We start from the raw sequence: 21,867 nt of genomic DNA, 5'->3' as shown, positions 1-21,867 counted from the left end.
GCCTGTTCGGCCCACCTTTTCCTGTAGTCCACGATCAGATCCTTTGTCTTGCTCACGTTGAGGGAGAGGTTGTTTTCACAGCACAAGACTGCCAGGTGTACTTATCACTCCTGGAGATATCAAGAGTCCTCTAGCTATAGAATGAAGCACTTTAGGTATCCCCAAAAAATATTTTACAATTTGATAATAGTTTGAAATTGGCCTTTATAGCCCATAGAAAAATATTGAATAACACATTCATAAATGACAAAAAATACAGTCCGTCCAAAAATACATCATAAGAATAAGGTTTTTGAAGTCTCTTTCCTATATATAGGATATATAAGAAAGCGCATATTTATCCCCTTACTTTTGTTGGCACAAAATGATCTCCATACTTCCATTCGTTTTCATGGGTTAGAGAACACCATTTGTAGGCCAGACCGTTTGGACACTACAGACGTTTTTGTGAGAAGACCAATTTTCGGAATGTCTGACAAACACAGCTGTAGCTAGGCCACCTTCCACCGCAGATGCGGAAGGCCAACATAAACAGCTGCGGAGGAGAGTGATGGAGTGCTGCATCAGATGATCTGGCCTCTACAATCACCTGACCTCAACCCAATTGAGATGGTTTGGGATGACCGCAGAGTGAAGGAAAAGCAGCCAACAAGTGCTCAGCATATGTGGGAACTCCTTCAAGACTGTTGGAAAAGCATTCCAGGTGAAGCTGGTTGAGAGAATGCCAAGAGTGTGCAAAGCTGTCATCAAGGTAATGGGTGGCTACTTTGAAGAATCTAAAATCTAAAATATATTTTGATTTGTTTAACACTTTTTGGTTACTACATGATTCCATATAAATCGTAATATTAAACATTCAAGACCATACAAGCATCTTATATCATTTAAAAGATTAAATTATTGTTAATCTAACTACGTTGTCCGATTTACAATAGGCTTTACAGCGAAAGCATACCATGCGATTGTTTGAGGACAGCGCCCCACATCAACATATTTTTCAACCAGCACAGGCTTCATAAAATCACAAATAGTGAATAAATAAATCACTTACTTTTGAAAATCTTCCTCTGTTTCCAATCCCAAGGGTCCCAGCTACAACATGAATGGTCATTTTGTTAGATAAAATCCTTCTTTATATCCCAAAAAGTCTGTTTAGTTGGCACCATTGATTTCAGTAATCCACTCGTTCAACGTGCAGACAAAGGAGTCCAAAAAGCTACCGCTAAACTTTGTTCAAACAAGTCAAACTACGTTTCTATTTAATCCTCAGGTATCCTAAAATGTAAATAAACTATAATATTTCATACGGGAAAAAAGTATGTTCAATAGAAAAGTAAAATTAGTAAGCGCACATCCTCTTCACCGCGCGCCAACAGACTGATTTTGAAATGGGAGTCTTTGTACAAAAACTCAAAATTCTTGCTTGTTCTTGAAGAAACAAGCCTGACAATGAACATCGACTGTTGACATCTAGTGGAAGCCATAGGAATTGCAATCTGGGAGCTGGAATTACAAAGAACCCATAGCTTTCCATTACATAGTTGAAGTCGGAAGTTTACGTACACTTAGGTTGGAGTCATTAAAACTCGTTTTTCAACCACTCCACAAAGTTCTTGTTAACAAACTATAGTTTTGACAAGTCGGTTAGGACATCTAATTTGTGCATGACACAAGTAATTTTTTCAACAATTCTTTACATACAGATTATTTCACTTATAATTCACTGTATCACAATTCCAGTGGGTCAGAAGTTTACATACATTAAGTTGGTCGTGCCTTTAAACAGCTTGTAAAATTCCAGAAAATTATGTCATGGCTTCAGAAGCTTCTGATAGGCTAATTGACATAATTTGAGTCAATTGGAGGTGTACCTGTGGATGTATTTCAAGGCCTACCTTCAAACTCAGTGCCTCTTTTCTTGACATCATGGGAAAATCAAAAGAAATCAGCCTCAATCAAAAGAAAGACCTCAAGAAAAAAATTGTAGACCTCCACAAGTCTGGTTCATCCTTGGGAGCAATTTCCAAACGCATGAATGTACCACATTCATCTGTACAAACAATAGTGTGCAAATATAAACACCATGGAACCACGCAGCCGTCATACCGCTCAGGAAGGAGATGCGTTCTGTCTCATAGAGATGAACGTACTTTGGTGAGGAAAGTGCAAATAAATCCCAGAACAACAGCAAAGGAGCTTGTGAAGATCCTGGAGGAAACAGGTACAAAAGTATCTATATCCACAGTAAAACAAGTCCTATATCGACATAACCTGAATGGCCGCTCATTAAGGAAGAAGCCACTGCTCCAAAACCACCATAAAAAAGCCAGACTACGGTTTGCAACTGCACATGGGGACAAAGATCCTACTTTTTGGAGAAATATCCTGTGATCTGATGAAACAAAAATAGAACTGTTTGGCCATGATGACCATTGTTATGTTTGGAGGAAAAAGGGGGATGCTTGCAAGCTGAAGAACACCATCCCAACCGTGAAGCACATGGGTGGCAGCATCATGTTGTGGGGGTGCTTTACTGCAGAAGGGACTGGTGCACTTCACAAAATAGATGGCATCATGGGGGAGGAAAATTATGTGGATATATTGAAGCAACATCTCAAGACATCAGTCAGGAAGTTAAAGCTTGGTCGCAAAATGGGTCTTCCAAATGGACAATGACCCCAAGCATAGTTCCAAAGTTGTGTCAAAATGGCTTAAGGGCAACAAAGTCAAGGTATTGGAGTGGCAATCACAAAGTCATGACCTCATTCCTATAGAAAATTTGTGGGCAGAACTGAAAAAGCATGTGTGAGCAAGGAGGCCTACAAACCTGACTCAGTTACACCAGCTCTGTCAGGAGGAATGGGCAAAAATTCACCCAACTTATAGTGTGAAGCTTGTGGAAGGCTTCTCAAAACGTTTGACCCAAGTTAAACAATTTAAAGGCAATGCTACCAAATACTAATTGAGTGTATGTAAACTTCTGACCCACTGGGAATGTGATGAAAGAAATAAAAGCTGAAATAAAGCATTCTCTCTACTATTATTCTGACATTTCACGTTCTTAAAATAAAGTGGTGATCCTAACTGGCATAAGACAGGGAATTTTTACTATGACTAAATGTCAGGAATTGTGAAAAACTGAGTTTGAATGTATTTGGCTAAGGTGTATGTAAACTTCCGACTGTAAGAGCCTGGGAGCTCAAAAACCCAACATTTCTGGTTGGTTTTTCATTGGAATTTCGCCTACCATATCAATTGTGTTATAGTCTCAGACATTGCTTTAACATTTCTAGAAACTTCAAAGTGTTTTCTATCCAATATTACCAAGTATATGCATATCCTGGCTTCTGGGCCTGAGTAACAGGCAGTTTACTTTGGCCACATCAGTCAGGCGGAAATTCAGGAAAATAGACCCTAGCTCTAAGAAGTTTTTAAGAAAAATGTTACTCCTGAGCTTATTTAGGCTTGCCATAACAAAGGGGTTGAATACGTATTGACTCAAGACATTTCATCTTTTCATTTTTTATTAATTTGTGAAAATGTCTAAAAAGATAATTCCATTTTCACATGATGGGGTATTGTGTAGGCCAGTGAAACAAAATCTCAATGTAATCCATTTAAAATGCAGGCTGTAACACAACTAAATGTGTAAAAACTCATACTGAAGGCACTGTAGATGGCAATGATTTTAATGGAGCTAAGGGTCTCCTTGCCCCCCAGCACCCAAATCAAATGTTTTGTGATGTGTTATTGAAAACCATCCTATAGAACAGTGACTATAGAACAGTGACTGTGTGCATGTTTTCACAGAAATGTATGGAGCCAGCACATGGAGACTTGCAAGATGATGTGATGAAGTCCAGACGTACAGACAGGCTTGATACTATTGTCTTAAAATTGAGAGACCTGGCACTCGGCATCATTTTTTTTAATAGACACAAATTGTTCTTGTATTGTCTTTTTTTATTATTGATTGAATGGTATCAGTCAATATGGGGAGGTAGAAACCTGGTTTATCAGGAAACTATACATCAGGCGGTGTCAGAGGAAAGGCCGAAAAATTGCCAAAGACTCCAGCCAACCAAGCCATAGACTGTTACTCTGGTCCCGCCCTGCAAACGGTACTGGAACATTGGCTCTCAGACCAACAGGCTCTGAAACAGCTGCTACCCCAAAGCCATAAGACTAAATAGTCAGACAGCTAAATAGTCAACTAATGGTACTCAAACTATCTGCACTGACTATCTTACACTGACCCAATGAACAATCACTAGAATTGATATACACACTCACTCACACACACACACTACACTGTCACTCTCACACATTCAAATAGTACATACGCACACACACACACACACACACACACGCATACCGACACAACACAAACAAACATACATACATACACACGCGAACACTCACAGACACACTTTTAATTTGCTGCTGCTTCTCTGTTCTTTATTTTGCTCTTATTATTATCTATCCGGATGTGAGTCACTTTACCCTGCCTTCATGTACATATCTACCTCAAGTACCTCGTACCTCTGCACATTGTTCTGGTACTCCCTGTATGTAGCTCCATTCTTGTGTACTTTATTCCTCGTGTTAGTTACTTTAAAATTTGTATCATTCTTTTTTAAACTTTGCATCGTTGGGAAAGGTTCTTAATAAGCAAGCATTTCTCACTTAAAGTCTAGACCAGTTGTACTCGTCGCATGTGATAAATTAAATTAGATTTTGATTTGATTTTGTATACGGGACAGCACACAGGAAGGTATGACCACTTAAATGTTTGCCAAGAAAAAAAATGGATTCTACCATGTGATGTCACAGAGAAGCATTTTTTTAGGACCTTCATTTTTTAACCACAGACAGAGAAACGCACTGTTTTTGTAACGCCCTGGCCATAGAGAGGGTTTTTTGTTCTCTATTTTTGGTTAGGCCAGGGTGTGACATGGGTGGGCGTTCTAGGTTTCTTTTTCTATGTTGGTGGTTTTCTTTGTTTCGGCCGTGTATGGCTCTCAATCAGGAACAGGTGTAGATCGTTGTTGCTGATTGAGAGTCATACATAGGCAGCCTGTTTTTCCTTTGGGGTTTGTGGGTGAATAATTTCTGTTTAGTGTTTGCACCTGACAGTACTGTTTGGCTGTCGGTTTCTTGTTTTTTGTCTAACGTGTTCTTTCTTGAATAAATTCATTTAAGATGAACACATCCTCCGCTGCACCTTGGTCTCATTCTGACGACGGCCGTTACAGATTCACCCACCAACAACGGACCAAGCAGCGGAGGAAGGAGCAGCACCAGGAGAGGAGCATTATGGACTCCTGGACTTGGGAGGAAATTTTGGACGGGGCAGGACCATGGGCTCAAGCTGGGGAGTATCGCCACCCGCAGTGGGAGATTGAGGCAGCGAGAGCGGAGAGGCGATGGTATGAGGCAAGGGAGCGCAACTTGCACGAGAGGCAGCCCCAAAAAATGTTTTGGGGGTGGCACACGGGGAGTGTTTCAGAGCCAGGATGGAATTCTGGGCCAACTCCCCGTGCTTACCGGAAGCAGCGTGGTACTGGTCAGGCACCGTGTTATGCTGTGAAGCGCACGGTGTCTCCAGTGCGCGCTCATAGCCCGGTGCGCTATAGGCCAGCCCCCCGCAAGTGCCATGTGAGTATGGGCATCGAGCCAGGGCGGATTGTGCCAGCTCAGCGGGTCTGGTCTCCAGTGCGCCGTTTCAGTCCAGGCTATCCTGCGCCAGCTCTGCGCGCTGGGAGGGCTCAGTTCGTCCTATGCCTGCGCTCCGCCCGTGCCGGGCAAGAGTGGGCATTCAGCCTGGAGTAGGGGTGGCAAGCCTACGCACCAGAACTCCAGTGCTCCCCCACAGCCCGGTCTATCCTGTGCCTCCTCCTCGGACCAGGCCTCCAGTGGGTCTCCCCATCCTGGTGAGTCCTGTGCCTGCGCCCAGAGCCAGGCCTCCTGCATGTCTCCTCAGCCTGGTGAAACCTGGGCCAGAGCCGTCAGAGCCGCCCGCCAGTCCGGAGCCGTCAGAGCGGCCCGCCAGTCCGGAGCTGCCAGAGTCGCCCACCTGTCCGGAGCCACCAGAGTCGCCCGCCTGTCCGGAGCCGCCAGAGTCTCCCGCCTGTCCGGAGCCGCCAGAGTCGCCCGCCTGTCCGGAGCCGCCAGAGTCGCCCGCCTGTCCGGAGCCGCCAGAGTCGCCCGCCTGTCCGGAGCCGCCAGAGTCGCCCGCCTGTCCGGAGCCGCCAGAGTCGCCCGCCTGTCCGGAGCCGCCAGAGTCGCCCGCCTGTCCGGAGCCGCCAGAGTCGCCCGCCTGTCCGGAGCCGCCAGAGTCGCCCGCCTGTCCGGAGCCGCCAGAGTCGCCCGCCTGTCCGGAGCCGCCAGAGTCGCCCGCCAGCCGGGCGCAGCCAGGGTCGCCCGCCAGTCCTCCGGCACAGCCAGGGACGCCACCTAAGTAGGCGAAGCCGAGGGTGGAGCGGGGTCCACGTCCCGCACCAGAGCCGCCGCCGTAGGAAGGCCCACTCGGACCCTCCCCTTTAGAGTCAGGTTTTGCAGCCGGAGTCCGCACCTTTGGGGGGGGTACTGTAACGCCCTGGCCATAAAGAGGGTTTTTTTGTTCTCTATTTTTGTTAGGCCAGGGTGTGACATGGGTGGGCGTTCTAGGTTTCTTTTTCTATGTTGGTGGTTTTCTTTGTTTTTGCCGTGTATGGCTCTCAATCAGGAACAGGTGTAGATCGTTGTTGCTGATTAAGAGTCATACATAGGCAGCCTGTTTTTCCTTTGGGGTTTGTGGGTGAATCATTTCTGTTTAGTGTTTGCACCTGACAGTACTGTTTGGCTGTCAGTTTCTTGTTTTTTGTCAAACGTGTTCTTTCTTGAATAAATTCATTTAAGATGAACACATCCTCCGCTGCACCTTGGTCTCATTGTGACGACGGCCATTACAGTTTTCATGTATGTAGACCTTGGTTTGGTGCTGAAGATGATGAATATGAAGTTGAAAAGTGGCTGAAATGCCCTTTAACTTCTCTCCACCCCATGGTAAAATTTGTAGAATTGCATGAAATTTGTTATCATTTTTTTTTCTCTCTCTGCCGCATGGCAAAATTTCTAAAATTGCAAATTAACTTTAAAATGTAAATTTTTCTCTCTGCCATCAAGAGGGTTGCCACCAAAAAATGTGCCTGCTTGGTTTCCACTGCTTTCTGCATTAGAAACTAACGCGCCTGTTATTGCGTAACCTGCGGGTTTGCTATGTATGCTGTCTGCTGCAGTGCCTTGATGCTCCACACAGGATGTCCTCTATAGGGGGCTATGGTTTATTAGATATCATAATGGGGGGGGGGCAGGGTGGAACTGTCTGAGGCAGAGGGTGTGTCAAGTCAAGTCCCGTTTGCATTCCGCAAGAGGAGCATAGGCTAAACCTTATCCAAGAAGCGTCTGTTAGAGACAGAAGAACTGGCATGAGCTGAAACTTTTGAAGCTGATAATACACGAACGGATATATATTAGAAACTTTCAAAAGTCACTCAAACTTTTTCGTTGAATAAAGAAGCCTTCACTCAACACAAAGTAAGGAATTGTTCATTTCATTCTTACAACTCTTGACAGTTAGTTACACTGTGGTACGCTACTCAAGTAAAGAACTTTCGCAAATTTCGCAAGTGAGTAGCCTATAGGCTGAAAGCTTGCAACTAGAAGCCTGCGTCCACCACATGTAGCTTATCAACTTGGCATGAGAGGCTGACAGAGGAAAGTGCTTATGTAGCCAATGGAAAAATCAAAATACCAGGCACTTTGAAATGGTAGGTAGTTATTAGCTCAGCTGACTGAACAATATTACGTTTCATTTGGCCATTGAATTACTGAACACTGAATTGCTCTCTCTCACACACACACACACACACACACACACACACACACACACACACACACACACACACACACACACACACACACACACACACACACACACACACACACACACACACAGGGTGATGGGTGTTATTGGCTCCAGTGGTACCAGGCTCTGCTCATAAAGTGAGGGATTCCCAATTGCCAACACCTTTCCACATAAATATTTTAGATACCATGCTGATAAAAACATGGAACACATTTTCTCTCCCTCCAGAAAGGTTTTCCTGTTCCCTCACATAATGTTGTGCGTCGACAACCAATGGAAATATGAGGCATTTTTTGCCTTTCTTATATATATATATATATATATATATATATATATATATATATATATATATATATATATATGTATACATACAGTACCAGTCAAAAGTTTGGAGACATCCACTCATTCAAGGGTTTTTCTTTATTTTGTACAATTTTCTACATTGTAGAATAATAGCGAAGACATCAAAACTATGAAATAACACATATGGAATCATGTAGTAACCAAAAAAGTGTTAAACAAATCAAAATATTTATTTTATATTTGAGATTCTTCAAAGTAGCCACCCTTTGCCTTGATGGCAGCTTTGCACATTCTTGGCTTTCTCTCAACCAGCTTCGTGAGGTAGTCACCTGGAATGCATTTCAATTAACAGGTCTGCCTTGTTAAAAGTTAATTTGCATAATTTATTTCCTTCATTATGCGTTAGAGGCAAGCTGTGTTGTGACAAGGTAGGAGTGGTACACAGAAGATAGCCCTGTTTGGTAAGAGACAAAGTCCATATTATGGCAAGAAAAGCTCAAATAAGCAAAGAGAAACATGTTTCATTACCTTAAGACATGAAGGTCAGTCAATCCGGAAAATTTCAAGTACTTTAAAGGTTTTTCAAGTGCAGTCGCAAAAACCATCAATGAAAATGACTCTCATGAGGACCACCACAGGAAATGAAGACCCAGAGTTACCTCTGCTGCAGAGGATTAGCTCATTAGAGTTAACTACACTTCAGAAATTTCAGCCCAAATAAATCCTTCACAGAGTTCAAGTAACAGACACATCTCAACATCAACTGTTCAGAGGAGACTGCGTGAATCAGGCCTTCATGGTCAAATTGCTGCAAAGAAACCACTACTAAGGGACACCAATAATAAGAAGATACTTGCCAAGAAACATGAGCAATGGACATTAGACCGGTGGAAATCTGTCCTTTGGTCTGATGAGTCCAAATTTGAAATTATTGGTTCCAACCGCCGTGCTTTTGTGAGATGCGAAGTAGGTGAACAGATGATCTCCGCATATGTGGTTCCCACCGTGAAGCATGGAGGAGGAGGTGTGATGGCGCTTTACTGGTGACACTGGAGGCCTGATTCAGTTTCAACTGTTCTGCCTGCGGCTATGGAACCCTGACCTGTTCACTGGACGTGCTACCTTGTCCCGGACCTGCTGTTTTCGACTCTCTATCTCTACCGCACCTGCTGTCTCTAACTCTGAATGCTTGGCTATGAAAAGCCAACTGACATTTAATCCTGAGGTGCTGACCTGTTGCACCCTCTACAACCACTGTGATTATTATTATTTGACCCCGCTGGTCATCTATGAACGTTTGAACATCTTGCGCATGCACTGTTATAATCTCCACCCGGCACAGCCAGAAGAGGACTGGCCACCCCTTAGAGGCTGGTTCCTCTCTATGTTTCTTCCCAGGTTCCTGCCTTTCTAGGGAATTTTTCCTAGCCACCGTGCTTCGACATCTGCATTGCTTGCTGTTTGGGGTTTTAGGCTGGGTTTCTGTATAGCACTTTGTGACATCGGCTGACGTAAAAAGGACTTTATAAATACATTTGATTGATTTATGTAGAATTCAAGACCACTTAACGATCATGGCTACCACAGCATTCTGCAGCGATACGCCATCCCATCTGGTTAGCGCTTAGTGGGACTATCATTTGTTTTTCAACAGGACAATGACCCAACACACCTCCAGGCTGTGTAAGGGCTATTTGACCAAGAAGGAGAGTGATGGAGTGCTGCATCAGATTACCTGGCCTCCACATAATTCATTTTTCAAGTTATTATTAGACATTTCATGATTTACAATTTCAGTGTACATTGTTCAAAGGCAGTGCTTCTCAATCCTGGTCCCGGAGACCCAAAGAGGCACATACCCCCACCCTCACTCCCACACACCTAACCCCATTCAGAGACTTGATGGTGAGTTGAATAGTTGAATAAAGGGCAAGATCAAAATTAGAACCCAAAAATAAATGAATAGGCATGTTATATATTTAATGTTGTACCCTTTCACCTATGACACACACATGTGTACCCCAAAGCACACACATCCATGGGTTGCTCCTCTTTTCAGTTCGCTGCAGCTAGCGACTGGAACGAGCTGCAACAAACACTCAAACTGGACAGTTTTGTCTCAATCTCTTAATTCAAAGACTCAATCATGGACACTCTTATTGACAGTTGTGGCTGCTTTGTGTTGTCTCTACCTTATTGACCTTTGTGCTGTTGTCTGTGCCCAATAATGTTTGTACCATGTTTTGTGCTGCTACCATGTTGTGTTGCTACCATATTGTTGTGATGTTGTGTTGCTACCATGCTGTGTTGTCATGTGTTGCTGCCTTGCTGTGTTGTGGTCTTAGGTCTCTCTTTATGTAGTGTTGTCTCTCTTGTTGGGATATTTTGCCTTTTGGTAGGCCGTCATTGTAAATAATAATTTGTTCTTAACTGACTTGCCTAGTTAAATAAAGGTCATGTGGTCTAAGGACCTTTTCTGTCAAATAAGAGGGCTACATTTTAGGATTTTTAGGCCATATCACCTAGCCCTATCTCGATTTTTTTCAAAGTTATGGGCGATTCACAATATATATCTCGATTATTGTATAATTAAAGGTAAAATACTAATCTAATGATCTCAGGGCTTGTGAAGTTATACCTAGGCTAAATATAAGCCTTCCACAATTAAACAGTCAGCAATAATCTAATGAACTCAGGGCTTGTGAAGTTATACCTAGGCTAAATATAAGCCTTACACAACCATAAGATCCACTACTAATTGAATGAGTTTATCAAAATAGTTTAACCTGCTTTTTTGTGCAATTATCACTGATCTGGCTTTCAAGTCTGTCTATGAAAATTCCCTTTTTGTTACAAATTTAACTAGAACCATGCATAATGCACATTCACTAATAATGACAAACTTATTGGAGCAGGCATTAGGCTATAGAAAATGAACACAGGTCTCAACAATCTCTCAAGCCGACGCTTGGGAGATTGTGGCCTACCTTATTTCTCAGAATGAGAACGAGTTGCCAATTCCTTATATAATTGTGTTTTATGCTTATTGCACATTTATAAAACACAATTAAAAAAAGACTAGACAGCTAGTATTACAGTCTTTGGCTGAAATACTGCTAGCGATACGTGGTACCCCAATGTCGCGCACGACAAACTGAGCATTCATTTTCCAGAATCGATGTTCATTTGATACTCTTGTTTTACTAGTGTCTGCTCTGTGCGCAACTGAGTAGTTGAGACATAAAAAGGGTATCGATTGAAAAGTTTATTTCTCCTCTATTACAGTAAAATAATGTCTCAATGTGTTTTGGTGTCCATATGGCCAATTCTGTTTGACGAGTTCAAACCGCTTGTCAGAGAGGAAGATGTGATCTTTCAACTGAGAGGAACTGAGAGGAAAGCGCTTGGTATGTGTGTAAACCACATAGAAAGAGGCAAGGTGAGAGGTTTCACTCTTGCTCAAATCTGTCCAAAATAAGGCCAATGCGTTTCAATGGGAATATTTTGGGCCTAAGCTTGTCGCCTGCCTTCTTGCCTTTGGGACAACGACTCCCATTGTTAGGACGGAGACAGATCTCTGGTGTAAATGGAAAGGTGCACACAGCACAGAGGAGCGAAGGAGACGAGACCAAAAATACAACGAGAACAAGCGGACATAAACGCTCATAAAAACGAAAATAACAAAACAGTGATTCTTGCGATACAGGAATTTGGAATATCGCACAAAAACATGAATTCGAATTAATCAGTCGTACTATAGGTTGCATGTTGTATGCCATTTAATTTGGAAACAAATGCTGATAGTGGGTGTTTTCTACATCTGGCATCAATTTGAGTGACTTTTTATATGTGTGTTGGTGAAGCAGCCTTCAACCCATAGCATTTAAAGTGTGGGTGTTGTTGTTGGGAAACTGCATTGAATTAAAGGCTCTTATCTCAGTGACCCATGTGCATTCCAACGGTGCTTGCATGGTGCTAGCTGCCAAAACAAACTTACTGGGCAGGAGAGAAACAGGGAGAGGGACACAGGTTTATCATCATTGGACCAGCATATGGACTGACAAGTTTCTAAATCACACACACACACACACACACACACACACACACACACACACACACACACACACACACACACACACACACACACACACACACACACACACACACACACACACACACACACACACACACACACACACACACACACACAGCTATAGTTGCTAAACCCACCATGTACAACACACCCCTCTTCTTCACCCAGCTGTTTTCTTTCCTCCCTCTGAGCTGTCACAGAACTATCTTACCATTTGTTATTATCAAAAGGTTTGTGCATAGAAGTCATTTAGCTCGTCTGGTAGCCTTGCTTCACTGGGCATCTCGCGGCTGGGCTTCCCTTTGTAGTGCGTAATAGTTTGCAAGCTCTGCAACATCTGACGAGCGTCAGAGCCGGTGCAGTGGGATACAATCTTAGTCCAGTATTTGGTTTGATGGTTCGTCTGAGGGCATAGCGGGATTTCTTATAAGCATCCGGGTTAGAGTCCCGCTCCTTGAAAGCAGCAGCTCTAGCCTTTAGCTCAGTGTGGATGTTGCCTGTAATCCATTGTGGTGGCAATTCCCTATGAAAAGCCACTGGCACCGGAGAGAGCTGTCCATAACACCTTTCCAAACGTTACTCTTTTGGTGTGAAGTTCCCATTTATTGCACATATAAAATATGAATAGCTCCAAAACACATATTCGTATACAAAAAGGTAGAGAGAGATGCATTCTATAAGCTATATCTGTGATATGGTAAGAACTGTATGCCCTCTCCTCTCACCTGTTCTATCCCTTCCTGGTTACATATACACACATGTGACCAGTGACCCATGACCCCAACATATAGTGCCCTCTAGTGTACAAAACAAGTAAAAAATAACACTTGATAGACAACATATACACATCACATAAACAGGCCAAAACGGCTCCCACACATGGCTTCTGGTTTGGGTATGTACGTACGGTCACTGTGGGGGACAACGTCCTCGATGCACTTATTGATGAAGCCGGTGACTGATGTGGTATACTCCTCAATAGGATCGGATGAGTCCCAGAACATATTCCAGTCTGTGCTAGCCAAACAGCCCTGTAGCTTAGCATCTGCGTCATCTGACCACTTCTGTATTGAGTGAGTCACTGGTACTTCCTGCTTTAGTTTTTGCTTGTAAGCAGGAATCAGGAGGATATAATTATGGTCAGATTTGCCAAATGGAGGGCAAGGGAGAGCTTTGTATGCGTGTCTGTGTGTGGGGTAAAGGTGGTCTAGAGTTTTTTTTCCCCCTCTGGTTGCACATCTGACATGCTGGTGGAAATGAGGTAAAATGGATTTAAGTTTCCCTGCATTAAAGTCCCCGGCCACTAGGAGCACCGCCTCTGGATGAGCATTTTCTTGTTTGCTTATGGCTTTATGCAGCTCGTTGTATGCGGTCTTAGAAGAAAACTCTCTTGGTAAATAGTGTGGTCTACAGGTTATCATGAGATACTCTACCTCAGGCGAGCAAAACCTCAAGACTAATATTTGATTTTGCGCACCAGCTGTTATTGACAAATAGACACAGACCGCCACCCCATGTCTTACCAGAGGCAGCTGTTCTGTCTTGCCAATGCAAATTATAAAAGTAAACATAATTGTTTACAACTGCTTTATTTCTCCTAACTATGTGCAGGGCTTATGGCTCATTGGGGCAGTGAGTGTATTACAAAAGGGATTCATCAGACCAAACTGACTCCACAGGGACTTCATTGTTTGGGTCCTGGGAGAGAACCCAGGCCTGAGCCAAAGTGGCTTTTTTGTTTAGACACAGCCGAAAGAAACAGTACAGATGGAGACCATGGTTGGAAACTTATCTTGGTCTTCTTGTAAACATGCCTCATGCGCTTGTTTTTACCTCTTCTGACCTTTGACATTTGACCTTTGAACCCCCATTATGTTTAGATGTGTAGCCTGGACTCTAGCGTGGTAGCCTGGATCCAGAGTTTCATAGTCTCATGGTTCGCTTAACCTTGCAGTTTGATGAATGGTGGTATAAACAGATGAACTAGACTAACTGAATAATTAAGCATTTTGCATTGTCATGACAATATGATAAATGGTCCCCATCATATCTAGAGATTACACACACATCTGTGGCTGGGTGGGGCTATAAGGTCAGGTATCAGTCAAGAGGAATGTTGGGGTGTTTGGGGAATTTGGGAACAGCATGCTTTGGGAACAGCAGGCTGTTGTAAAGAGTGTGAGTCAAGAATGGGGTAATTGTAGGAAAAGTTTAAAAAGAAAACAAGCTGGCTTCAGGAATGGAGGAAAAGAGGTGGAGAAGAAATGTAAGCAGCGAGAACATGCAGAAGAGAGGTTTACGTTGGGGAAATACAGGCTGAACTATAGGAGTAGTAATGTTAACAGTCTTTCTCAGTAGACAATTGTGCGCTGTGTTGTCCGACTGACGTGTGCACTTAACCTCTCTCACATTGAATTGTTGACATGCTTTTGCATCTTCATTTGATGTTATTTCATAGATTAACCTCAGTCAATTGGGCACTCCTTATTATGCATCATTATTATTTATCTCTGACTGTCTGCATGACCAATCTTACAGTTTCTTACAATCTCAATCTTACTATCTCATCTCTAACTTTATCTTTTGTAGCACCCCTTTCAGAATGCCAGGAGAACGATTGACAGGGAGCGGTTCTGATGTGGGCCGTTTCCATGGCAATGCCCTGACCATAGTGGAGGCAACCAACCAGGAGGAGGCGGAGTCTAAGGAGCAGGCGGGCTGTCTCCAGTGTTTTCAGAAGATATTCTGCTGCTCGCCACGCCATAGCAGCTTGTATGACGTCACAGATACAGTTGTCACGGACGAAGTGGTGAAACCGGACCCGCTTCCTGAGCCCCCTCAGCCCCACACTGGAGACAACAAGCTGGAAGGTATGGTCTCAGTCAAGTTAATTAGTTGGTAAGCTTAATGGTAAGCCCATGTAGATGGGAAAAAATACTGGCCCTACCTTTAAGCAATGACCATTGCATTAACTTTTTCAATTTCGCTCTCTCTCTCTCTCTCTCTCTCTCTCTCTCTCTCTCTCTCTCTCTCTCTCTCTCTCTCTCTCTCTCTCTCTCTCTCTCTCTCTCTCTCTCAGAGTTAATGTTGTCAGTGTACTCGGTGGATCTACTGAGCTCTAAAACGGGTCAGAACCGCATGGAGCATCACACCGACCGTTACCATGGCAACGAGCTCATCATCCGACGTGGCCAGACCTTCCAGATAGAACTGGACCTGTCGCGACCTTTCAACTCCAACACAGACAAACTCCACCTGGACCTCAAGACAGGTAAGTCTGACCTTGATGTCTGTCACAAAAAGGCTATTGTGTTATATTCCTTGGTACAGTATGCTCTTTGCATACAACATTATATCATACAGTGTGGAGTAGTTGGACATATGTGTCCAGCAGTTTCCCAGGCTCCCCGAAACAGGGAGGGAACACAGGCTGAAGCAGCTGTGACACATGAGAATTGTTCACATTATTCACATTGCTTACACACACTCGCACAAACACACACCCACACACAGGCACGCACACATGCACATACACAAAAGCCCCCACCCAACATGCACAACCCCTCACCCAAGACACACAGTTGATGGAAATGTGTTCAGTGCTGTGTTTGATTAGTGAGAGGCTGTGACTGTGGTCTTCACACTCTAAACCTCCGTAGTAATGAGGTCCAGGCAAGAGGACACTAACAGAGACACTAGAGAGCATGGGCTCCTTGGCTCCTGGGCTCCTGAATTCTTCTGCAAAAATATAGAATTAGAGTTGGATAAATATAGATAAACTATATATTTTTTTCACTAGGACTTATGCAGGATACTAACCTCAACATCAAAACCTTTAATCCAAATCACAATTCCATACCTAAAACCTTGATTTTGGACAAAATTACCTGAATGGACTATTACTACCAAGGACTTTAAAGAGTACCCCATGGATATTAAAAATAACAATACGTGGATAGAATAAGCACAAAAAAAGCTCTTCAATTACAATCCAGAGACACTATTTGCTGACTGCTACGAAGAGCAACTATGTAAGCAACTTCATTTTCCACACAGACCGTCCCCTGGCATGGCACAGTGCTATAAGAGCACACTACCTCTATGTCATTAGAGAGGGTGGCCCAGGGTGGAAACTTAGAATACTAGACATTGAGGAAATTCAAACAACCTCTGTCAATTTCTTTTTTTTTTTTTTATTCTTTTTTTTTTACCTTTATTTATGCAGGTTTATTCTCATTGAGATAAATATCTTTTTTCCAAGAGAGACCTGATCCAATAGCAGCAAGGGGAACAACGTTTCAGACAAACCAAATTTCATACACTCACACAACATTAAACAAAACTATAAACACACATACAGTACAACAAAAACATATTACATTTAAAAACATCTAGACTAAAAACAGCTGGCCTAAAAACAATTACACTCTTCTATAATATATACATCGATCAAGTGTTTAAACTCCGCCAACAAAACTAGATCATCACATTTTAAAATGTCCAAGAGAGAATTCCAGGACCCACGGAGCTGAGTAACTAAAACTATTCCTACCATGACCTGTTCTAATTTTTGGTACTGTTAGAAGCAAATCAGAATGGGACCGTAATTGATACTTATTTACTGACCTAACTAAAAAAGAACAGAGATAAAATGGCATTTTACCCAATATGGCCTTATAAATCAGTGTATACCAGTGTTTAAGCCTACAGAAGGTCAATGACGACCAGCCAACAGCGCTGTAGAGATCACAATGATGTGTTAGACGTTTCTGATTTGTAATGAACCTGAGAGCTGCATGATACACTGAATCAAGTGCTCTCAGGGTAGTGGCTGAGGCCTGCATATATATAACATCACTAAAATCTAAAACCGACAGTAATGTACATCGTACCAGCTCCTTCCTGGCCTCAAAAGAAAAGCAAGCCTTATGCCGGTAATAAAATCCTATTTTCAGCTTGAGCTTCCTTATCAAGTTCTCTACATGCACAGTAAAGCTCAGCTTATCATCAACCCACACACCCAAATATTTGTATACTTTAACTTGCTCTATATTATGTCCAGCCAATGTAGCAATGACATGATTTGTAACACGCCTGGCATTTGAAAATACCATGCATTTTGATTTACTCGAATTTAGAATCAGCTTTAAATCGTACAGATTCTGTTGTATGATGTTAAATGCTCTTTGGGCATTTTCAAAAGCTAAAGATAAACTACTACCACTTGAATAAAGAACAGTATCATCTGCATAAAAATGAACATCCTCTGTTTCAATAAGATCCCCAATGTTGTTGATATACAAAATGAACAACAGTGGGCCCAAAATAGAACCTTGCGGAACACCTGAGCACACCTCTATGGACTCAGATTTGCAACCATCTGCCTTACACATTGTGTACGATTTGATAGGTAATTTATAAATTAATTTAGACCATGACCAGTAATTCCACAACATTTTAACCTTTGCCTAACACAGCATGGTCCACGGTGTCAAAAGCCTTCGACAAATCAATAAAAACAGGCACACAATGTAACTTCTTATCAAGAGCACAGTGGATGTAATTTAAAACCTTCAATGTTGCTGAAACAGTGCTGTGGCCAGACCTAAAACCTGATTGTATTCCATTTAAAATAATGTTTTCTTGGAAGTAGGTCTTTAGCTGCCTACTAACTAAGTACTCCAGTACCTTTGATAGTACAGACAATTTTGAAATGGGTCGATAGTTGTCAAGTAGCGAGGGATCTCCACCTTTCAGGAGAGGCAGTACAAAAGCAGATTTCCATAACTTGGGGATTTCCTTAACATCAAGCTTAAGGTTAAAAATACATGTTAAGGCGGGAGCAATGATGTCAGCGACTAGGTGTAGGAGGCGGGGGTCTAGTTCATCAGGGCCAGGGGATTTTTTAAAATCAATTTCTTTCAGGGCTTTACACACTTCCGAAACAGAGAAGGATGAAAAGGAAAACCTGGTGGAGGAGTGCACAGGGGTGTCAGGTAAATTTATAGGGGGCTCAATTTTACCTTTGACCTTTTCAAATAAACCGCCTGCATCTATCAATGTCTACAAGTCTGGGACAGTAATGGTGCAGGACATGGCTGCGCAAATTAAAAATATATATATATAATTTATTTTTTTCACCTTTATTTAACCAGGTAGGCTAGTTGAGAACAAGTTCTCATTTACAACTGCGACCTGGCCAAGATAAAGCAAAGCAGTGCGACACAAACAACAACACAGAGTTACACATGGAATAAAGAAGCATACAGTCAATAACACAATATAAAATTAATAAATAAGTCTATATACAGTGTGTGCAAATGGCATGAGAAGGTAAGGCAATAAATAGGCCATAGTAGCGAAGTAATTACAATTTAGCAAATGAACACTGGAGTGATAGATGTGCAGATGATGATGTGCAAGTAGAAATACTGGTGTGCAAAAGAGCAGAAAAGTAAATAAAAAAACAATATGGGGATGAGGTAGGTAGATTGGATGGGCTATTTACAGATGGGCTATGTACAGCTGCAGCGATTGGTTAGCTGCTCAAATAGCTGAGAGAGCTAGTCCACACAATACAGACAGAACAAACCCACAAAACAGACCAGCAAGACTGTGCCTCAAAACCTAATGTCTTCCTGGCCCACCACTCCACCCTGGACTTGAACAGCCTTTACGACCAGGTTCGCCTCTACAAGGCAGCAATCCCAACTTTTGCCAGGACCCTCAACCATAGCCCCAGCACCTCACACAGGAACAACAGAACAACGGACACCCCGCCCAGACCAGCGAGACACCCTCCCAGACTTGCAAGACCCCCTCCTAAAGGACCTGCACTGAGAGAACCCACGTCAAGAGGACCTACACCCAGACCACTGCATCAACAGCCATACCCCAACCAGCTAAGACCACCCCAAGCAAACCCTGGCCACACTCTATATAGCCCCCCCCCCATATCAGACCTATGCTCCTTCTGCCCAACCCATGCCCCCCGCCCCTGCGGCAAGGACCTCAACATGACAGCAGGACATATGTCCAGGCCATGAGCAGAGCAACAGGCCCAACCCCCACTATTACACCTGCCGAAGCCCCATCCTGCGACCTAAGAGGTATGTATCACATGCTCAACATGCTCTGCTCACACCTACTGTAATGGTCCAGACCTAAACCACACAAAATCAACACTGGACACTATGGAACACAAATCTTTTACAATCTCATCCTGGAATATACAAGGTCTGAGGTCATCTTTTGGCCTAAAGAGCAGGAACCCAGACTTCATCAAAGAAATTGAAAATACAGACATTGTCATCCTACAATAAACATGGTATAAAGGAGATGGAACCACTGGTTTCCCTCTAGGTTAAAGAGAGCTGGTAGTCCCATCCACCAAACTACCATGTGTGGAACAGGGTATGATAATTTGGTATATAGCAGACCTAACCCACTCTATTAAATTAGTCAAAACAGGATTTACTTAAACAGGCAAGTCAGTTAAGAACAAATTCTTATTTACAATGACAGCAGGTTAACTGCCTTCTTCATGGGCAGAACAACACATTTTTACCTTGTCAGCTTAGGGATTTGATCTAGCAACCTTGCGGTTACTGGTCCAACGCTCTAACCACTAGGCTACCTGCCAGCCCAAATGAACAGTGCCAATTATAGGAATTAATAAGGAAATTATCTCAACAGAAAAAAATGACCTCTTGTGCTACCTGTATCCCCCCAATGTAATCCCCGTACTTTAACGATGACAGCTTCTCCATCCTAGAGGGGGAGATCAACAATTTCCAGGTCTAGGGACATGTACTAGCCTGTGGTGACCTAAATGCCAGAACTGGACAAGAACCTGACACCCTCAGCACAAAGGGGGACAAATACCTACCTGGAGAGGACAGCATTCCCTTCCCTTGAACAGAGATTTGCTCAATCATGAGGCATCAAAGCCAAAGATAATTGAATAATATTAAGAAATGCTCTAGATGGAAGGAACGTTGTGTGGAAATCTACCCAAAAACATTCTAGACAATTTCCTGGACAAAATGTTTCACTGTAATAGTGAAGGTGTAAACTTAGCAGTAGAAAACCTAAACAGTATATTTGACCACTCAGCTTCCCTATCAAATCTAAAAATGTCAAGCAGACAGCCTAAGAAAATTAACAACAATGAGAAATGGTTTGACAAAGAATGCAAAAACCTAAGAAAGAAATTGAGAAACCTATCCAACCAAAAGCATAGAGTCCCAGAAAACCTGAGCCTACGCCTTCACTATGGTGAATCATAAAACAATACAGGAATACACTACGGAAAAAGAAGGAACAGCACGTCAGAAATCATGTCAGACTCATACATTTCCTCAGCGAAAACAATGTAACCAAATTACCGTACGACAGACCACGTATTCACCTTGCACACTCTAATTGACAAACAAACAGAAGTCAAAGTCTTTTCATGCTTTGTTGATTTCAAAAAAACTTTCAACTCAATTTGGCACAAGGACCTGCTATACAAATTGATGGAAAGTGGTGTTGGGGGGAAAACATACGACATTATAAAATCCATGTACACAAACAACAAGTACACGGTTGAACTTGGCAAAAAACACACACATTTCTTTCCACAGGGTTGGGGGGCGAGACAGGGATGCAGCTTAAGCCCCACCCTCTTCAACACACACACATACATATATATATATATATACAATTGGCAAGGGCAGTAGAACAGTCTGCAGCACCCAGCCTCACCCTACTAGAATCTGAAGCCAAATGTCTACTGTTTGCTGATGGTCTGGTGCTTCAGTCCCCAGCCAAGGAGGGCCTACAGCAGTACCTAGATCTTCTGCACAGATTCTGTCAGACTTGGGCCCTGACAGTAAATCTCAGTACACAAAAATAATGGTGTTCCAAAAAAGGTCCAGTTCCCAGGACCACAAATACAAATTACATCTAGACACCGTTGCCCTAAAGTATACAAAACCTATGCATACCTCAGCCTAAACATCAGCGCCACAGGTAACTTCCACAAAGATGTGAACGATCTGAGAGACAAGGCAAGAAGGGCCTTCTGTGCCATCAAAAGGAACATAAAATTTGACATAGGTAGCAACGTGAAAATCGTTGTGGAAATCTGTTGCAGCTCAAGTCGACGACTAAAACCATAATGCAATGCTCTCTCACTGGGCTGGCTGGCTAACTAGCTAGGTAGCTAGCTAGCTGACAAATGTAACTACATACAATAATACCAAAGTCAATATCAGCATGTGAAGTAGATGGGTAGCTGTAAAATCACCTAAACAAACTGTACTATCAATTTACGAGTCTATCTAACAAGTTCAACTTGCAGTTCATCTCTTCCCAGAGCGAGTGCAGAATACGTGGCCACAGATAGATCAATGAGACAGATATTTTACTGGGTGTATCAATGTGAAGCATCCGCTTAGCGTTTCCACTCAGTGCAAGCCCACTGTCCGGCAGTGCGAGAAGATGAAATTACATGAATTTGGCCGATTTTGCAGGCGCATTGCGAGATGGTACTTGAAAGAGAAACTGAGTTGAATAA

At 42.8% G+C, this 21,867-nt stretch overlaps 1 protein-coding gene across 1 annotated transcript in view; it reads left to right on the top strand.

Annotated features, from left to right (window-relative positions):
- The first annotated feature begins 7,383 nt into the window (after positions 1-7,383).
- Positions 7,384-21,867, top strand: part of LOC115169471 (protein-glutamine gamma-glutamyltransferase K) — a 34,721-nt gene continuing 20,237 nt past the window's right edge. The window contains exons 1-3 of the mRNA XM_029725116.1: positions 7,384-7,578; positions 14,895-15,175; positions 15,385-15,576. Coding sequence (XP_029580976.1) covers positions 14,908-15,175; positions 15,385-15,576 — 460 coding nt within the window. The 5' untranslated portion in view covers positions 7,384-7,578; positions 14,895-14,907. The remainder of the gene's footprint in view (positions 7,579-14,894; positions 15,176-15,384; positions 15,577-21,867) is intronic.

Source organism: Salmo trutta, chromosome 31 (assembly GCF_901001165.1).
Source record: "Salmo trutta chromosome 31, fSalTru1.1, whole genome shotgun sequence".
NCBI classification, from domain to species: Eukaryota; Metazoa; Chordata; class Actinopteri; order Salmoniformes; family Salmonidae; genus Salmo; species Salmo trutta.
The sequence above is the reverse complement of the archived record's forward strand: the minus strand, read 5'-3'. Positions and strand labels throughout refer to the sequence as shown.